The 20,330-nt window shown below is 45.7% G+C and overlaps 1 protein-coding gene across 2 annotated transcripts in view; it reads left to right on the top strand.

Moving 5' to 3' along the window:
• The window catches only part of RSU1 (Ras suppressor protein 1), a 257,042-nt gene extending 239,468 nt beyond the window's left edge, over window positions 1–17,574 (top strand). For both annotated transcript variants that reach the window (XM_075552447.1, XM_075552446.1), the window contains one exon: window positions 16,968–17,574. In XM_075552447.1, coding sequence (XP_075408562.1) covers window positions 16,968–17,070 — 103 coding nt within the window. In that variant the 3' untranslated portion in view covers window positions 17,071–17,574. The remainder of the gene's footprint in view (window positions 1–16,967) is intronic.
• The last annotated feature ends 2,756 nt before the right edge of the window (window positions 17,575–20,330 follow it).

The raw sequence follows: 20,330 nt of genomic DNA, 5'->3' as shown, positions 1-20,330 counted from the left end.
TGACACGCCAACATCAGAAGGTCAGACTGGCAGCTGCAGATAGGACATGCCACTAATGACTCTCAGGATCAGCAGGCAACATGGCACGCCATTGGCTCAAGTCCAAAGAACCAGAGGCAGGATCCAGACCCAGCAAAATTCAAGCACATCTTTTCACCATATCCATTTACATACTGAAAGCAAGAAAAGTTTCCTCTTACACCCCTGAGGAAACTTCCTTGATTTAATTGCAGGAGGGTTATCTTCTTACAAATGATTATCTGCTCACTACAGATCTCTTATGGAGGTGATTGCATTATGTGAGATCACTTTATGCGGAATTACTGATCTTAATCATCAGACCACCCAGTCAAGTTGACATAAAACCTAACTATCACAAGATAGTAACAGTGGGTATAGTCCCTGGGGAGTACAAATGGTTAATGCACACAACTAGCTGTTAATGAAAGATTGGACAACTGAGTCGACCCGGATGTGCCTCAGAAGAAAGACCTGGTGATCTCCTTATGAAAAAAATCAGGCACTGAAAACCCTAGAGAACACAATTCTACTCATACGCACATGGAGTTGCCAACAATTGGGATCAACTTCAAAGCAACTGTTTTTTCTACTTAATAAAGCCTATCTCTGAAAGGTGTTTCTGTGATCTCCATAGGCTCTTCGGTGGCTAATCCCTCTGAAACGGACAGCCTATTCTTTCTTCGCCGTCTATTTTCGGTCTGGCATCTCTGCTGAAACCTTTCACTTTGGGTGACCCTGCTGGTATATGAGACAGTAGTGACACAGTCTTTCGCACACAGCAACACACAAGCCACCACAGTGCAACAGATAATTGTGAGGATGGTGCATAACAACAATTGTGAGGATGGTACAGGACCAAGCAGTGTTTCCTTCTGTTGTGGATCAGGTCGCTCAAACAACAAAATCTCTGAAAGAATAAGTAAATAGAAATATAGACTTCAGAATGAGGCAGAGCTGAACCTGTGCCACTGTGCTGGGACATTGCGAGCATGGAAGGTCTTGGCTGAAGAGAAGGGAGCTGCCCGGAAGTGGGGCCATGCAGATGTGGTTCTGAATTTGAGGCGGCCATGCTTCCTCTTAGGAGGTAGTGGTGTCAAGACTTCACAGCCTGTGGGTCCTCATTGTCTTTCCCTGGACGGTGCTTACCTGCCCTTGACCTGCACTTATCCCCTGGCTTTCGTTGCCGGTCAATGGCCTCCTGAGAAGTCTCTGCCTTTGTTAATTCTCTGGATCTACTTAACTGTCAAGTCTTGCTGGCTTGGGAGTTGTGTTAGGGTTATTTGGGGTGACTTTTCATGTTTCTGCTTTGACCCATTTTGTGTTGGTTTTATAATTTAATGCTCAGAGGATTTATTTCCCTTAAAATTCAAGTTCTTGGGTGGCGCTTCATTCTTGCCCCAATTACAGTAATCTCCTCAGCCAAGTCTATATTGGCAGCATCGGAAATTTAAGGTAGGTTACATAATATAGAGAAAGGCAATAATTTGTGACTGTATAGTGTTAGCATCCAGTTATCCCTATTGAGGACTCTTATTAAATACTGATAATTTAGGTGTGAAGCCTAGATTCACTAGAGTGAATTTTCCAGGCTAGTGTTTTTGTTGTTTTTAAGAATGATTTTTGGTGCAAATAAAAATAATTTCTCACTTCCTTTCTAGTAATTATGAGGAGTCCTGGTGGCATAGGGGTCCTGAGGTGGGCTAACTGCAAAGTCAGCAGTTCAAAACCACCAGCCGCTCCAGAGGAGAAAGACAGGGCTTTCTACTCCTGTAAAGAGTTACCATCTCAGAAACCCACAGGGGCAGGTCTACCCTGTTTTGTGGGGTCACTGTGAGTGGGAATCCATTCAGTAACAGTGAGTTCAGTTTTTTCCTGGTAATTATATGAAGGGGATTCAAAAAGTTGATCGAAAAGGTCCATTATCTTTTCATTCCATTTGTTCATGAAATTTTTGAGATCCCCTCAGATAGCGTTTAGGTTTGTACATCTGTGCATTTCAAATACATACGTATACATATACATATATAACCGAGGATCCCTTTTTAATCTCTGTGAGAAATGACTCCGCGTTCACATCAGGTCACTCTAAAATCACTCCAGGGTGATGAAGTCTCTGTGTGTGGAAACTTCCCATGGCCCCTCCCTCGTTTCCTTCCCGCTTTTGAGTGCACTTTGGAAATTGCCATGTTTAGCACTTTGCGGTTTAATTGAAAAGGATTGCCTATTTCCGGAAATGCTTAAGCGGGGAAGCAAGTTGCAGCTACTGCTTTCTCTGCATGTATTCTGTGAGAGCCGCACAGTCCTTGGGGAGCATCCCTCCTGAGCGGCATGCCTGCAGGTGACAGCTGGGACCTCTGACACATAACCAAAGACCTTGCCTAATATCCTTGCAACTGCTCACGGAATTCTTATTAAGGAAAAGCATCATTAAAGTCGACAGGATGATAAAGTTTAATGAGCATCCTTTGTGCATGATATTGTTAGTTTGCCTCTGCCAGGACCCTCATGTCTCCCCTCCAATGGGGCAGAGAGCAAGTCTAGAATGTATGGGATAGTTTTTTTAAGCTGCCTTAGATTTTATATTTTTACATAGCTGGATGTCTGTCTTAAGTCAGCTCCCAATTCCTCTGGGTTATTTATATGGATGTCACTGGCACATGGAAGTTTACACTTCGTTTGTGCATTGTGTGTTGGGGGCGAGGGTCAGTGAGGATTATCATGGAGAAGAATGTGACATGCACAGCCACTCGTGAATTGCTCGGAATCATCTCTCCGAGATTGGCTTGAAAAAGAATCGTAGCCTTTTGAATGAATGAAACTTCTCCCGGGAAAAGGGTAACCGTCCATTCTTCCCTTCTTTAAGACTCAGTAATTTATGTGCCACGGTTCTGTCACCAGCACCTCCAAGCTGCCAGATAGGATAAATAAAGATATGGCATGTGCTTATTAATAATCCAGGCTTCACGTTTTGTCCTCAGATTTATTTGTGGGGATTTTAAATTTAGCTCTCCTACCCTAAGATTACAGATTATAAACAAATGTATTTCTCTCCATTGTTTACCGGCCACACACTTAGCTTTTAAAATTAGTTCTCATCTCGGTCGGTACAAGGACTTTCCATGGAAACACCCAAAACAACAGGAGGGAGGCATATGACACGAGCAAATGACTTAAGAACAGCATATTGTACCTCTCATATACCTGGCATTCTGAAGCACAATATTTACATCGCACACAATGTGCTTCTTGCAGTGCCTCAAGTCTGTGGAATACAAAAGAAATTGAACCGACAGTCTCCACCCTCGAAACAATCTTAGTCTTATTAAAGCAATACCAAAGAAGCCCAAGGCTACGGGAGAGAGAGTAGCTTACTGCATTGAGTCTGAACCCTGGAGTAACTGTCATGTAAGTTCATCCTGGCCTTAAACTTGGTACTCGGCAGTTTATCCATCTGAGAAATGGGGCTGTTAAGTGCACCTACCGCCTCGGATTGTTGTGTCAATGAGGAGTGGACAGTGAAGGCTGGCGAGTACAAGCCACAATGGTCGTGTCGTGACATGACCTGCTTAGAAATACCAATCCGAGAGCAGGGGTTCTTCATGTCATCTCAAGGACCCAGTCATTAGACCCTGACCAATCCAAGTGTGTTGCAAAGGCCGAAATCAGGATTGCCCGGTGTGTTCGTCTGGGTAGACTCGAGAAACAAATCCATTGACACACCTATGTGTATAGGAAAAAAGATTTATATATAAGGGCAATTGAACATTGAAAAAACATCCCAGCCCAGTCCAGATCAGGTCCATAAGTCTGAATTAGCCCATATGTCCGATACCAATCTATAAGTCCTCTTTAGACTCACGAAACACGTGCAATGAAGCCAAATGCAGGCCAATCACAAGTCACTGGGTAGAAAGTCTTTGGGTCCAGTGGCGTTGTAAGCATCTCAGCGCTGGCAGGGGTCTCTCTGTGGCTTCTCCAGTTTCAGAGGTCTGGTTGCGTCCATGTGGCTTGTCTTCTGCAATGTCTCCCAGGGAGTAGCAGAGAGAGAGGTGTCTTCTGCCTCCAAGGAGGAAGTCTCAGATTTCCCAGAATTCTCAGGAGAAGGCCCACACAGAAGGCTCATTGGTTATCTCTGGGGTGACAGCCTAGACTCCATCCCTACACTTTTGATCCTTAAATTGACACCGGATTAGGTGACTACCATGCCTGGAAGGAGCAAGCAAGGATTGTGAGTCTTGAAAGTCGGCAGGAGATTTGGCTGGCACAAAGGGCCTGGGCAAGTGTGCCAGTCCATGGTTAAGACAGACCAGCAAAAGCAGGAAGACCAACAGGAAAATGAGCTGGCAGAAATGCCTGATCTCACACAGCCGAGGTCTGTCGTACCTTATTTCTAAAAGCACTTTAAAGAGCCAACCCTGTCTAATTACCAAAGTTCCTGAGAGGTAGACCGTGTCAAGCATGTCCAGATTTTCCAGGTGAGATATTGGAGATACTAGAACTAATTACAGGGCATGCAGCTAATTGGTGGTGAAATCACTACTAACATCATCTCGGTTTTCGATCACTATTCTTTTCCGCACTACATACTGCCTGCCACTGGACCACTATTTTTATGGTGAAATTAGACCAAGGAAGGCAACTTCTAGTGTGTTCTATGTCCCTTCTATGCCAGGTACCAGCTGCGGACCAGATCCAATGGGCTGATAGATGCTGTTTTCTGTGCATAATCCAAGGAGAGATTCTCCATCACTCATATACGAGGGGACCTTTAAAAGTTCGTGAGAAAATCTCTTTATCTTTTCATTCTATTTTTCTATGGACTTCCTGAAGTCTCCTCATATGCGTGATACACTGAAGGAGGGAAGTTGCGTTAGTCTAGGTACTTTAGAGAAGCAAATCCACAGAAACTCTTATGTATAAGAGAGAGTTTTATATAAAGGTTACGTTCACATCCAGAAAACATCCAGCCCAGTGCTGCTCAAGCCCACAAGTCCAACAGTAGCCCATATGTTCGACACCAATGCATGAAGTCCTCCTCCATCTCACAAAACACACCCAATGATGCTGACTACAGGAGGAAAGCCGAGTCAATGAACGTGTAAACATCTCAGCGCTGGCAGGAGTCTCCACACGGCTGCTCCAGCACCCAGGACTGCATCGGGGTAGGTCCATGTGGCCTCTCCTTGGGAATGTCTTGCAGGAAGTGAGGCTTGCCAGCTGAAGCAGGGAACTGGCTAAGGCAGCTGTACCATGGTCTGACCATCATAAAGCAAGAGACCCGAGAACTAGAAAGGCAAGGTTCACCGAGCCATTTATCTCTTCCATTAACCCCACATGTATTTATCGGCCAAGTTGGCACAATAAATTAACTACCTGAGTATCATCTAACCGGTTCACACTCATAAGGACTCTGGGTACCACCTCGGCCACCCACAGTTATTGTATGTTGTAACCCCCTGTTGCAGCAGCTGTGTGAGTCTATCTCACAAAGGTCTGCTTCTTTATTTTCTGACCCTCTCCTTTACCAAGCACAAAGTCCTTTCCCTCATGATAACATGTCCAAACTATGGAAGACAATGCTTGTCATTCTCATTTCTGAAGAGCATTCAGACAGTTTTGCTCATTCTTCTGGAAGTTCATGGTATATGCAGTCCTCTTGGCCACCACCGTAGTGCAAATCATCTAGTCTCTGGAATTTTCCTTATTGCTTGCCCAGTTTTCACATTGCACAGGTGATTGAAAAGACCCTGGCTTGTGTGAGGGCCATTTAGCCTTCAAAGTGACACCCTTATTTTTAAACACTTCTTTTTAAAATATCCTTTTTTTTTTTTTTTTAGCACATTGGCCAAATGTCATATGTCACTTCCTTTATTCCCTGCTGCTTCCATGGTCAGGCATTATGAATCCAAGTAAATTTTGACAACTTCAATATTTTCTCAGTTTATCATTGATGTTGCTTATTGTTGCAGTTGTGAGGGTTTTTGTTTTCTTTTTGTAATCAAGGTGTAATCTTTATTGAAGGCTGTTGTCTTTGATCTTCATCGGTAATAACCCCAAGGACTCTTCACTTGCAGCAAGTAATTTATGTCCATCTGCATATTGTGGCTTGTTTTTGAGTCGGCCTCCCATCTTGATGCCACTTTGTTCTTCACATAGTGCAGCTTCTTGGATTATTTGCTTCTCGCATACAGATTGAATACATATGGTACAAGAGTGAAACCCTGAAACACATCTTTCCTGATGTTAAACCATGGGGTTTCCCTTGTTCTGCTCAAGCAATTGTCTCTTGGTCTATATACAGATTCTTTGCAGCGGTATCCAGTTTGTTATGATCCGCGCAGTCATACGTCCTTTCTTAGGCAATATAATGCCGACATTCCCTGCTGTCAGCCACGAGCCAGTTGACGATGGTGATGTTCTCGTCTCACGTCTTCTGATTCTGGCTTGAATTTCTGGCAGATCCCCGTCAATACACTGCTGCAGCAAGTTTTTAATTATCTTCAGCAAAATTTTACTTGCTTGTGATACTAATGATGTTCTCCAACGATTTCCAAATTCTGATGGATCATCTTTCTTTGGAATGGGCATAAATTTGAATCTCTTCCAGGGTGTTGGCAACATAGTAGTGTATCCCTGATATCTTAGCATGGGTGAGTGAGTGTTTTTGGACTGGCCTCCATTTGTTGAAACATCTCAATTAGTGTTCCATAATTCCCTTGAGCCTTGTGTTTGGTCAGTACCTTCAGTGACGCCTGTTGGAATTCTTCCTTTAATATCATCAGTTCCTGTTCATATGCTCCCTTCTAAATGGTTGAAGAGTAATCCACTCCTTTGGCTACAGTGACAGTGTATTCCTTCTATCTTCTTCAGATGCTGCCTTCATTGTTCAATATTTGACCCTTACAATTATTCCGTAATTGCAGCTCGAGGCTCCAATTCCTTCCTCAGTTCTTTCAGCTTGAGAAATGATGAGCATACTGTTCCCTTTGGGTTTCCCAACTCTAGGTTTTTGCACATTCCATTCTACTCCTTTGCCTTCTCCGGCCACCCTTTGAAATCTTCCGTTCAGCTCTTTTAACTCTTTCATTTCTCCCACTCTCTTTTGCTAGTCGACATTTAAGAGCAAATTTCCTAGTCCCTTCAGACATCCGTGGCGCTCTGTTGCCTTTCTTCCTTGTCTTTTTAACGACCCCTTTCCTCGGTTTGTGTATGTATGATGTCCTCCCGCATTTGTCTGGTCTTCTGTCACTGATGTTCAGTGCCTCACATCTGTTCTTAAGATGATGTTGACATTGAGATAGGACTTAGTCAAGGTTGTACGAGGACACATCACATGTTGCTGGGAAAAGCCCATGTGTACCCTGAACTCTTTGCAGCCCCCTTGTATTTTGGCTCTCGCAGACATGTCTTAATTTCTTTCAGCTTCACCTTCAACAAGCATACGAGCAGGCAGGGAGGTCCGGTCATTTGGAGCTCACCATGGCAGGCTTTTAACAGCCTGCCTCTTGAGTGATCAGCGTGGTGAACAGGCTTTCTGGGAAATCATCCGCTAACCCTTCTTCCCAGAACGGTTTTCCTCAGGGACCCGTCGAGCGGCTGCTCAGGGCAAAGGCCACTCTGACTCTTTACTTTGGGCTTCACAGGGAAAATCAGAGCCCTTGGGTCCCAGCAGCACTTCTCCCCCCGCCTCACAGAGCTGAGAGCTGCTCAAGGCAGCTCTGCTGCATTTCATGTTTCTTTCAAGCCTGAGCCTATTCACCAGACTCCTGAGAGCAGTTGATCCTTTCTTGTCACTTTGAGTGCTCTCTGTTGGTTTTCACCCCCTCCTTAGTCATCTCCCAGTTTCCTTCTGCGGACCTCAAGTTTTACAGGAAGCAAGGTTTTCGAGGTGCCTGGAACTTCAGCTCCATTTTCTGGGTGGAACATTTCCTACCAGGAACTGCTGCCTTGTGGGTGACCTTGAGCCAGCGGACTCCCTTTGTCAACAGCTTCCCTACCTGCCTCAGCCAGACAGCAGTGCTCCCTGGGCAGTTCTCAGTGAGGGGGGCTTGCTCTGAGGAGCAGGGTGTGCAGAGGGCAGCCCATGGAAAATGGAACGAATTCACTGACCAAGCACTCTAGGCACAGACCTTACAGATGTTAAAGGAGGTAGCAGTCATGTTGGCAGCACCTGTGTGAGCCAGCCTACACAAAGTAGTTTACCTGTCGAAGTCCATCCTCGGCCGGACCCTGCAAGGTAGCTGATGGGGATGGTCCTCCTCATTGTGCAGACAAAAGAATTTAAAAAGAGTGTAGCTGGCTAGTAACTTTCATAGGATTACAGGTCATTCAAGACCAGGCCAAGTGGGGGGGGGGGGTCAGAGGTGTGTGGCGGCCTGTGATGGTTATCCAGGAATCTGTTGTTGGGCAGACAGGTGAGACGTGAGCACAGAAAGGACCTGCTGTCTTGAAGATGACACTTGTGCCAGGGTCCCCAAGCTGTCTGAGGGTTCTCAAGGGTGGTGAGTGGGAAAGACCTGGCTGAGCAAGTGAGAGATGCCGAATTCACCAAGCTCCTGGGAGGAAAAGGGCGTGTCATGAGAGCAGAAAAGGCAGGCAGTCAAGACTGGCGGAAGGCTGCCCTGAAGGCGGTGTGTGGGCCATAGGCATTGGTATCTTGGGGGCTTTCAGGAATCATTGAAGCTGTGAAATACCTTCCAGTCTAGCTGGAGTAGCCAGCCACTGCTTTGCCTGCCCCAGCTTGCTTCTTCTGGTAGGAACAGCACCCCATTTTCATGCAGGAAAGACTGGCTCTTCAACTTTCCATTCATTCCTTCAGTGATCTCCTACTCCAGAAGCATACCTTGTTCCTTTTTATGCTGAAGGTGAGCTGATTCTCGCCTCTCCTCACCCGAGCTGACCAGTCCGCCCCAGAGAGACTCACTCACGAAATGCATCCCCTTGTGCTGATCTAACAAACTGCCACCGCGTTCACGGCTTCACACAATACCAGGCTGGCCTACAGTTTCTGGACATGAGAAACTCAAACACAGACGGCATCAGGACAACATTCCTTCTGGAGGCTCAAGAAGGCTCTGCCTCCAGGCCTTCCCAGCTCCTAGAAGCTGCCTGCTGCCTCGGCTGGTGGCGCCTTCCTCCATCTTCAGATCTAGCCAGGAGCGTAGCATCTGGAAATTGCTCTGCCTTTGATACCTCTGCCTTCCTCTTATAAAGATCCTTGTGAGTCCATTGGGTCCATCTGGATAATCCAGGATAGTTCCTTCCACCACCACCCCCCCCACACACACACACATACTTCAGGATCCTTAATCACATCTAGAGAGTGCCTTTTGCCTTGTAAGCCATTCACAGGGTCCAGGGACTCCCTGTGGAGATCTTCAGTGGCCATCATTCCTCTTCTGTCTACCATACTTCCCAAAGAAAGACTCTGGGCTCCTAGCTGGGAAGGCCAGGAACTGGGGCCCAGATTTGGGCCCCGAGGCTTGTTATTTCTGCCTTACCACAGTCACGTCCCCAAATGGGAACAGCCGCTCTGTGCCTTGCCGATGACCCTCTGCCCAGCCAGCGGGAGGAGTTGAAAGGATTGCACAGTGGACCACAGCGCCATCCCTGCTCTGCCGCTGACTCACTGAAGAAGTGGGGCGATGCATTTAGCTCATCCTCCTCTGCTGCTTTCAAAGAGGACGCACGCCTTTCTTACACAGCTGTTTGGAGGCTCAGTGTTCACAGGAAATAAACTCCCTGCTCTCCAGTCGATGCCGACTCAGAGCAGCCCTGTAGGCAGAGTGGAACTGCTGTAAGTCCACGGCTGTAACTGTTCACAGAAACCGATGGACACACCCTGCCCCAAGATCAACTGGTGCGTTCCAATGGCCACGCTTGGGTTTAGCCATGCACAGCTTTAACCACGGGGCCATCAGGACACCCCAAGAGTCTGTTGAGTTTCTCAGGGAGAAGAAAAAGCCCTTAAGGTATAAGGGAATCATGTGGCTACCTTTATCTCACATGCTCATGCTAAGCTACGTAAGTCCAATTTTTCACCAAGCATCACTGGCTACCTCCAGTAGGCTTGCCCGGCTGCTGGGCTTCTATCACCTCCACAGCCACTCTGTCAGGGAATACCACCCTTGCTCTCCAGATGAGGAAATCAAGGCATGGTCAGGTGAGGGTGGCTGATAATAAAGTGGCAAATGTAGGGTTGAACATCATGTCCAGAGCCGCAGTCCCCAGCTGACCCTCTGTCGTGATTTGCTCTGTAGCCTTAGGAAGTCTAATCCCAGTGGAGTAGGGTCTGGATACTGAAAGGTAGGAATTAAACCTTGGAATGTTCCAGCTTGAAAAGGAGAGCCTCAGGGTGGTTTTTGCCCTCCTTGTAGAAATGATAGTCCCGTAGACCCACCTGCAGGGCCCAGGCGCACGCCCACCTCTTCTGTTGAAGCATCCCTTGACCCACCGCACTCTCGGCTCATTCAGAGGGTCTTTGTCAAGACCTTCTGCCTTTCTCTGATTTCTAACTTGCCAATACAACTTTCCCAACATGTATTTATTGCCGGACTCCATCTTTTGTTCCCAGGTGTATGGCATGTGTACAGTTGTATTTCTGTAGCTGCTTGTAATCCTGGTAGTTTCTGTGAGCTCCGAGGAAGATGTTTGCAGTTGTTTCCCCTTTAGAGCAGGCCCTTGGACTTGTATGAAACCCAACCCATGGGAACCCCAGATTTATAGCGTAGACCAACTCCATCGAGTGTTCTTGGTTGTAATCGTTACAAAAGCAAATGAGCAGTTCTTTCTCCACTCCCACTAGTGGGACTCAAACTGTCTATGTGGTGGCTAGTCATTCAGGACAAGCTATTTGGGCCACCCAGTTGGAAAATGAAGGAAGGGACACGAAGCTGGGAGAAAGCTTTAGGACTGAACATCCCGAGATGGTAGGCTTCTTTGTGGATGCAAGATCATAGTCCAAGCTTGGCTTTGTTCCAAGTCAGAGGAATTTGGGAACCACTGTCCTCCAAATTAAAGCAGTATTAAGCCACAAGTATGGAAAGAGTGACTTTGAATAAAGGAGGAGGGGAGGACAAGGCTATCCAGAGGGAAATGTGTTTCAGAATGTGTGGAGTACAGAGGGAATTTAACTGGTGAATCTACTTGGGCTCAAGTTGGCCTCCACCGAACTAGTGTGCATGGGAGAGATGCTGACAGGAAAGAGCACATGATTAGGGACACCACTGCAGTAAACGTGTGACTTGGGGAACTTTTCCACTCTTGAAACAACGGCTCTTTCCCTGAGACCCAGGGCTCCCTGAAGAGGGTGTGAAAATAGCAAAGGAAGACCAAGATATCCAAGTGAGGCCCTTCACCATTGTAGGCTCTGAAAGCATATGTGGGTTTATAGGGTTGTCTGGATTGCAGGTTCTCCTGGGGAAGGAGGAGGTTCTCCGGTGAGGACAGGGAGAAGGCTGATGTACCGTTGCGGTACTGTCAGGAAGCAGGGCAAAGACTAACAGGGCAAGCCTTCTAAGTGCATAAATCTAGACGGAAGTTGAGAGCTCACTTGTGGACTAGAATGTCCTAGGAGACTGCCTTGTTCCCTTATCTGATGTCACTTCTAAGTGTCTGCCTACTTTGGGCGTCACAGTCCGGATTTTAGATGCCCTGACATCAGTTGTTGCTCTCGTTGCTAGGTGACCTTGAGTTGATGCGGACGTTTCAAGCCTTCTGTACAACAGAATGAAACAGCCCTTGGCGCAGTGCCGTCTGCACAAGTGTTCCCTTGTGAGCCCATTGTTGCAGCCACGGTGTCAATGTATCTTGTTGAGGGGCATCCTCTTGTTCACTGCCCCTCTGCATCAACAAGCATGATATCCTCCACATATCTCGTCATACCATGTCCAAAGTACTGATAATGAAGTCCCTCTGCCCTTGCCTCCAAGGAGCATTCAGGCTGTACTGTACTTCTTCCTAGACAAGTGTCTTTGTTCTTTTGACAGCACTTTCAGTATTCTTCACCAGCACCATAACTCAAATGCATCGACTTTTCTTTGGAGTTCCTTATTCAATATCCAACTTCAACCTTGAAAGTACCATGATGAAGGTCAGGTCCTCCTACATCTTCAAAGTAACCTCCGTGCTTTTCAGTAGTTTAAAGAGATCTTGTGCAGCGGCCTTACCTCCTGGAACGTGTCATTTGCTATCTCGTCTGTTGCTTCCAGGAGCGTGGAGTGTGGATCCCAGCCAGCAGAAACACTAGACAACTCCAGCCTATTCTCCATTTGTCATGATATTCATAGTGGTCCAGTTTGAGGATTTTGAGTTTCTTTACATTTGGCTGAAAGCAGAAAATACTAGAGAGAGAGAGAGAGAGAGAGAGAGAGAGAGAGAGAGAGAGAGAGAGAGAGAGAGAGAGAGAGAGAGAGAGAGGAGGAGGAGGAGGAGGAGGAGGAGGAGGAGGAGGAGGAGGAGGAGGAGGAGGAGGAGGAGGAAGGAAGGAAGGAAGGAAGGAAGGAAGGAAGGAAGGAAGGAAGGAAGGTAGGAAGGAAGGGAAAGATACATTCTTATGCTTCATTGATCAGGCAGTTGCCATCCATACTTTAGGCTGCATCCTTGATCTTCATCAGCAAGTGCTTCCAGGCCTCCTCACTTTCAGCAGGCAAGGTTGTGCGATCTGCATAGTACTAAACCAAACTCAGCAGCATCCTGCCATGGAGCCCGTGCTGTCTCATAACTGCCCCAAGGGCAGGGTAGAACTGCTCCTGTGAGTCTCCGGGACAGTGACTTTTTATGGGAGTAGAAATCCCCTTCTTTCTCCTGCGGAGAAGCTGGTGGTTTTGAACTGCTGACCTTATAGCTAGCAACCCAATGTGTCTCCACTATGCCGCCGGGACTCCTCCTCCAATCCTGATGCCACGTTCTTCAAGTAATCCTCCTTCTCTGATTATTTGCTCAGCTCACAGATTGAATAAGTAAGATGAAAGAATTCAACCCTGATGTGCACTTTTCTTGGTTTTAGGCCATGCAGTATTCCCCTTTCTGTTTGTATAACTGCCTCTTGATCCATGTGCGAGTCCTGTGTGAGCACAATTAAGTGTTCTGGAAAGCTCATTCTTCCCAAGTGCATAGTTTTTTATGATGCACAAAATAGAATGCCTTTGCCTAGTCAATGAAACACAAGTAAATATCTTTCTGGTATTCTCGGCTTTCAGCCAATATCCACCTGGCATGGGCAATGATATTCCTTGTTCCATGTACTCTTCTGAATCTGCCTGAACCTCTGGCAGCTCCCTGACCATGTACTGCCGCAACCACTGTTGGATGGTCTTCAGCAAAATTTTACTTGCATGTGATATCAATGGCAATGTATGGATTCTGTGGAGTCACCTGAATAGACATGCAGCTGGCTGTCTTCCGGTCAGTTCTTGTCGTAGATGATTGCGTTCTTCCAGTGCTTCATCACTTTTTGAAATGCTTCACGTGGTCTTCCATCAATTCCTGTATCCTTTTGACTAATGCTCTCACTGCTGCTTGGATTTTTTTTCCTTCAGTACCATTGGTTATTACTACCTCCTGAAATGGTTGGGTGTCAACTACTTCTCTGTGATACAGCAATATGGTATTTTTTCCATTGTCTTTTGATATTTCCTCCATCATTTAATGTTTTGCCCATAGAATCCATGTTGCAACTAGAAACTCTATTTTTTTCTTTAGTTCTATCATTTAAAATATGCTTACCATGTTCTTCTTGTTTGGTTTCATGCCTATCGGTCTTTGCACATTTCATGATGGTGTTTTCCGTTGTCTTCTCAGGCTACCCTTTGAAATATTTCCATTCGGCTATTTGACTTCATCATTTCCTCCATTTGCCTTCGCAGCTCCACCTTTAAGAGCAAGACTCAGAGTCCCTTCTGGGACACACTCTGATCTTTTGTTTCTTTCCTGTATTTTTAATGACCACTTGCTTACTTTGTGGGTCACGTTCTTGACATCATCCCACGGCTCATCAGGTCTTCTGTCATTAGTGTTTAATGTATCACATCTGTTCTTGAGGTGTTCTCGAAATGCAGGTGGGAGGTAGTCAAGGTTGTCTCTTGGCTCTTGTGGACTCCTTTTCATTTTCTTCAACTTCGAACTAGACTTACATATGAACCTCTGGTCTCTTTTTAGCTGATGGTGTCATAGATGTAGTCAGTGTGATACCTGTGTTCTACCTGGAGAAGCCCACATGTATGATTGCCTTTTGTGTTGTTGAAAAAAAGGCATTTGCTGTGAACAAATTGCTGGTCTTCCAAAATTCTGTCATGCACTCTCCAGTTTCACTTCTATCACCAACACCCTATTTTTCAATTTCTGTTCCTTCTTCTTTTGCATTCCAATCACCAATAATCATTGATGCATCTTGATTTCATGTTTGGTCTTTTTTCAGACTGAAGACATTGGTAGAATTCTTCCATTTCTGCATCACTAACTTTAGTGGTTGGTGCATAAATTTGAATAAGAGTTGTATTAATTGTATTTCCTTCTATGCAGATAGACATACAAAGATCCTATCCAGGCAATGTTGTATGTCAAGATAGTGCAGGGAATGTCCTTTATGGTGATGAATGCAATGTGAGTCCTCGCTCTGTCATTCCTAGTAGAGTAAATCAGAAGATTTCTTAATTCAAAATGGCCAATACCAGTCCATTAAAGCTTACTGACACTTAGAATATTGATGTGTTGTTCCATTTAATTTTTCATGACTTCCAGTTTTCCTGGATTCATATTTCATACATTCCAAGTTCCAATTACTAATTGATGTTTGCAGCTACTTTTTTTCTCATTTTGAGTCCTGCCCCATCAGCAAATGAAGATCCCTGAAGTTTTACTCTCACGGGCTTTGCTCCACATCATTTATGGTTCACTCTGCTCTGAGAGGCTCTCGTTGTGCGTGACCACCAGTTTACCTGACAAAATGTCAGAATCAAGAAAGGTGTCACTTCCTTGAGGGGATGGCAATAAGGAGTCTGTTGTACAGGGAAATCAGTCTTTGTCTCAACACCTGTTCAGCAATTTTGTGAGTGCCTCTTGACCTGTGGGGCCCACCGTCTGGCACTCTCTCTGACAATCTTCTGCTTCTGTTCATGAGGTTTGCAGTTGCTGACGCTGTTCCAATGCTGCCCAGAAGGTTTTCAGTGGCCACTTCCTCTGCAGTGGGCAGCTTTTTTCTTTTCCGTCGTTTGTTCTTACTCTGGAAGCTCTGCTGAAACCTGTCTCCTTTGAGTGACCCTGATGGTATTTGAAATATCAGAGTCACACCGTCTTCAGCGTCACCGCAACACACCAACGACCACAGTCCAACACACTGAGAAACAGGCAGTGGTTGTTGCTGGTAGATGCTGGCAAGTGGGCTTCCACTCATGATGTGTTCTTCCAGAAGGCCAGGCAATGCCTTCATGTTACCCGCATTTGTCACAGCCACTGTGTAGTGCCTTCCAACCTTGGGGGACTGGGGAGTAATCTTTGAGCACGATAGCTAATGATACTCTCTTGTGATCTATACTCTTCATTGGCTAATCTTTAGAAATAGATCACCAGGTCTTTTTTTTAGTTCTCGAAGCCCTGCTGAAACCTGCCCACATTACCAGTCACATACCTAGTAGCACCAGCACAACACTCACGTCCCCTTCAGTATGACGATCTGGGTGGTGCTCGAGAACAGAGACCAGTCTTAATCATTGTTGCTAGTTGACCTTGTTAGTTCAGCCTCGAAGGAGACACTTGGGAGACTCTGGAGAAGATGGAATACAATATGACTTACCAAAACAAATGCTAGTGTCTAACTTTCCCCATCACTTGGCCTGACAATTTCATATACAACACCCTCCCCTGAGCCTGTCAACAACCAAGGTGATGCTGTCATCTAGCGTATCGGTAGACATCAAAGAAGGCTTCTTTGTGCATGACCACCAGTTCACCTGGCAGAATGTCCAAATCAAGAAAGGGGTCAGTTCCTTGAGGGGATACCCATAAGGAGTGTGTTGTACAGGGAAATTAGTCTTGGTGTCAACACCTGTTTAGTGGGCACCAGGCAGCTGCCACAAACAGAGTCAGATAACGCCTTTGCTGTAGAGAAGATACTGGGACACCCACAGAGCTCTCTCTGTGACAGTTAAAACACAAGCAGCATTAGGGCTGAGCTGGGTTTACGTGAGGTGGCATTTAATTTCGTTTGATCAGAATTATGCATAAATTATCAATTAATTAATATCTGATGTTCAGTTCAATGCTCTCAGCCATGGAGCTACCTTAGCCTTGCCGAAGACCATGCACGGTAATCGTAGGGCACTTTGTCAACATGTAATCAGCGGTACTTATGAATGTGGCATCAATGTGTTAGAGCATCCCAGCATCATCCATCATGTGTGAGCAGCCAGAGCTGGCTGACACCATTGCTCTTTGTCACATTATCCAGCCCCCGGGCTTTCAGGCCAGGCAGGATGCTCACTTTTCACTAAATGGACACTCTATCTCTGCAGCTCAACCCAATTTTTGTCATTGTCGATGTAAACACTCATTGCCTTTGGAGCTGCAGCGTGCAGCAGCTGGGGTGCCTGCTCCCAGTTCCTACCCTCGTTGAGATCTCGCCCAGTGCTGCTTTTCACGACCTGTCCAGTGAGTGTGAAATTCCTAGAGACTTGTCCAGAATTGGACTTCATGGCATTGTGTGTGTGTGTGTGTGTGTGTGTGTGTGTGTGAGAGAGAGAGAGAGAGAGAGAGAGAGAGAGAGAGAGAGATTTTCATACTCTTAAATATAGTGTATGACCCAGAGAAAAGAGAAATGACTTTTGCTTTGTTTTTGTTTTAGCTTCATTGAATATTTCTGGAGATGGATGTATCGTTTAAAGCTCTGCCAATAGAAGCTTCTCTGGTGTGAGCAAAGTAGCTCATGGTTTCATCTCTCTCTCTCTTTTCAGCCTCTACGGCAGACACATGCAGGCAAACCCAGAACCGCCGAAGAAGAATAATGACAAATCGAAAAAGATCAGCCGGAAACCCCTGACAGCCAAAAACAAATGAGGGTGTGGCATGGACTGGGCTCTCGGCCGTCTCTCACACGGTCACTCCTGGCTTCGCTTGCTCTCTCACAAATATGTACAATGTGCCTGTGCCTGTTTTTCCTTCCTCCCCCACTCCCTCCCTCTCTCATTCCTCTCTTTTTAAAAAAATGCTTAGCCTCCTTGCCTTTTAAATTCTTTCGGTAGGTGGTAGATTTTTATAAGTTCTTAAAACCATTTCCATTTGTTTCCTTAAAATTGCCCAAAGCAGGAAACAAAGCACTAATTCAACTTCAAATTCCACAGCAGGCCCAGGTCTCGCTTCCTTGAATAGATACCACAAAGCCGCTTCTTATAAAAAGAATAATTAAAATCATGTAACCATTTAAATGTCACCCTGAACACGCTTCACTCTTCTGCTTAGTCACAGAAGTCATGATGTAGCTTTGTTACACGCTTTCCTTCACCTTCGAGAAACTGTGTTAATTTAACTTCCAAATGGCTTTAATAAAACCTTGAATTGGTATTACATGTTGCTTCTTTAGTAGATAGACAGAACGTTTCGGATCTTGGTGGCAGGGTTGAGGAGAGGTCCACAAATGTGTTTACTTTTCCCCCCTAAAGAGGATCTTGTCAAATTTAATTGATTATGGAAGATCAAAAGCCCTTGAAGGAAATGCAAAATTATTCAATCAGAGGTAATTTCCTCAGTTTTGGTTCTGTTTTGTTTCCCGCCCCCACCTTTGAAGTTGGTTTCTAAATTAGGAAGGAACGAAAAAACAAATCTCTGGGAGCCTCTGCCAAAAGATTTTGGAAAGCAGCTTCGCGAGCTGAAGAAACGGTAACTTCTGCCAGTGGCTGTGGAAGGAAGAGAGAGAAAGCCCAAGTCGGATGGTTGGCAGCACCGATCCGTGCCTCCCTGCAAGGGATGGGAGTGTGCCAAAGAAGGGCTTTCAGCATGTGCACTCGACACCACAGCCAGAGTGGAAGCCGCACTTGGAGAGGCAACAGCCACCCAGTTGTTGAACACCTGTGACAGACAGCTTTCCTTGTTAAACACAGTGGCATGTAGGTACGCAAGGGAAAACCAATCCCGACTGAAACGGGGCTCTGAGAAGCCTGCCAGTATCCTCATGCCTCAGACCAGAATGGGTCAAGGTGTGACATCGTTCTCTCTGGTATCAAGAGCCCACCCTCACCCCCCTAGCCCTGTATCACCTTTTCTTTTTCACACAGTTGAGCACCTAGAAGCCGTGGGCCCAGGAGAAAACCAGACCCGGACAAAGCTCCTTAGTTCCCGCGGAGATGAGCTTTGTATCCAAATGGGAGAGGCCCATGAACAAGATGGAATGACTCTGATTTCTACTGAAGTTCCTGATCGCAGACTGTTACTGTGTTAGGTGCTGTTGACTTAAATTTCCACTCACAGTAACCAGTGTGTCCATGGGTAGGTCCAATGATCAGCCTTTTGGTTAGCAGCCGGACATTTAATCCTTGTACTCACAGGGCCCCTTTGTAGAAGGAGACTCCCCAGGTGCCATCTCCTGTTTGGGGATAGTGCTAATGTAATTTTTCTAGGTATCATGTCTACCTCATGCATAGAACGCCTGAGTTTTGTTTTGTTTTTAATTTGTGAAATTGATGTGAAAAGAATGATTCTGTCGTTGATTGGGAACCATAACTGAAACCAGCAACGCTGGATTAGTCGAGTCGAACACTATGAAGGTCGCTTCTGAACAGCTTTAGGAGGCAAAATGAATTCGCAAGAAGGAAATGGTTGAGCAACATGAAAAGAAAAACGCTTAGCATCACTGCTCATCCAAGAAATCAAAAGTCACAGCAAAAATAATATGTAAGGTTAAGAAAGAGGTAAAGATTGTGTTAAGAAAGTATTGAGTTCAGGAGGAGAGGCATGAGATATACATTCTTATACACAGCTAGGAGAATTTAAATTTTTCTCCAGAAAGGTAATATTAATTTGAAAATGTGCAACAAAACCTTGAACTTTTATCAGTCGATGGCCCAGCGATCTCTCTGTCTGCTAGGCACACACACCAAAGAAGTAAGAGACGCAACACAAACAGACGCACACTCTCCCTTGTTCATTGTTCAGCGTAGTTCACAATACGCAGGACCTGAAAATAGCCCTACTGCCCAGCAGGATGGATAAAGAAACCCTGGTACATGCACGTGATAGAATACTATGCATCCCTGAAAAATAAGGGTGAACCACCTCATGACATGCATGCACCTGGAAAGCATTGTCCTGAGTGAAGTTAATTACAAAAGGGATATATTGTGTGACTCCACTCCTATAAGGAGACACGCCGAGACAAGGCAGACTCCTGCTCTCTGCTCAGGTATTCTTCCAATCATCTCCCAAGCCATGACATAGTGAGTTTGCCTAGTGTCCGTGAACAGAATTCCAGCCCCCCCTCCGGATAGGGAGGAGACCTTGCCTCAGCTGAAACCAGTTTCTCAGGATAGGGGGAGAGGGAGAAATCCAGTCAGTTCCTGCTACATAACATTGTTCAGTGGTCACCCCAAGTCAGCCTTCTTTCAAGGGTGATTTGCGAAACACCATTGGGAATCCAAGTCAAGGGGGGAAGGGGCATGCTTGTCTCAGAAAAGGAAAGTATACATCTGTTGGTGGATACACTCGCTGGGGACACCAGCTGTTGGGGAAAACGCTTACCATTGTGTATGTAGATGCCAAGGGGAGAATGTGTCTGGTACTAGGTTCCTAATTGGATGTTTTTGACCTGATTTCTATCCAGATGTAAGAAAACAAGGCCACTGGCTATAGACAACTGGCACTTTGGGTTCAGACCTTTTGAGGTAGCAATACCTTTCATGGCCACACCAGGGGGACCTGATTTGGAAACGCTTCTAAGGCAAGCTGGACTTGACTTTAAACTCTGCTGTATCACATGTAAGGGAATGAAATACTCCCTGGGGCTCAAGGCAGGAATGCCCTGGTGTGAGAAGAAGCAGATGACGGCTATCTCAAGACTAGGGAATTGGTTTGAATCTCTCCCTTTAAGGGTACCCGATGTATGGTGGCCTGGACTACCATATATTTATTATTTTTCTTTTTTTTCCCAAAACTATTTTATTGGGAGCTAACACAGATATCAGACCATTCCATAGTTCAAGCACATCAAGCAGTATTGTCCAATTGCTCCCACACTCAGTTTCCAAACATTTTCTTCCTTCTTGAACTGTTTGATATTGGCTCCCTTTTCCCACCGTCACTCCCCCACCAGACCCTCCAGGAACACT

Source organism: Tenrec ecaudatus, chromosome 6 (genome assembly GCF_050624435.1).
Source record: "Tenrec ecaudatus isolate mTenEca1 chromosome 6, mTenEca1.hap1, whole genome shotgun sequence".
NCBI lineage: Eukaryota > Metazoa > Chordata > Mammalia > Afrosoricida > Tenrecidae > Tenrec > Tenrec ecaudatus.
Note: the sequence above shows the minus strand (reverse complement) of the source record. Positions and strands in the feature narration are given on the sequence as shown.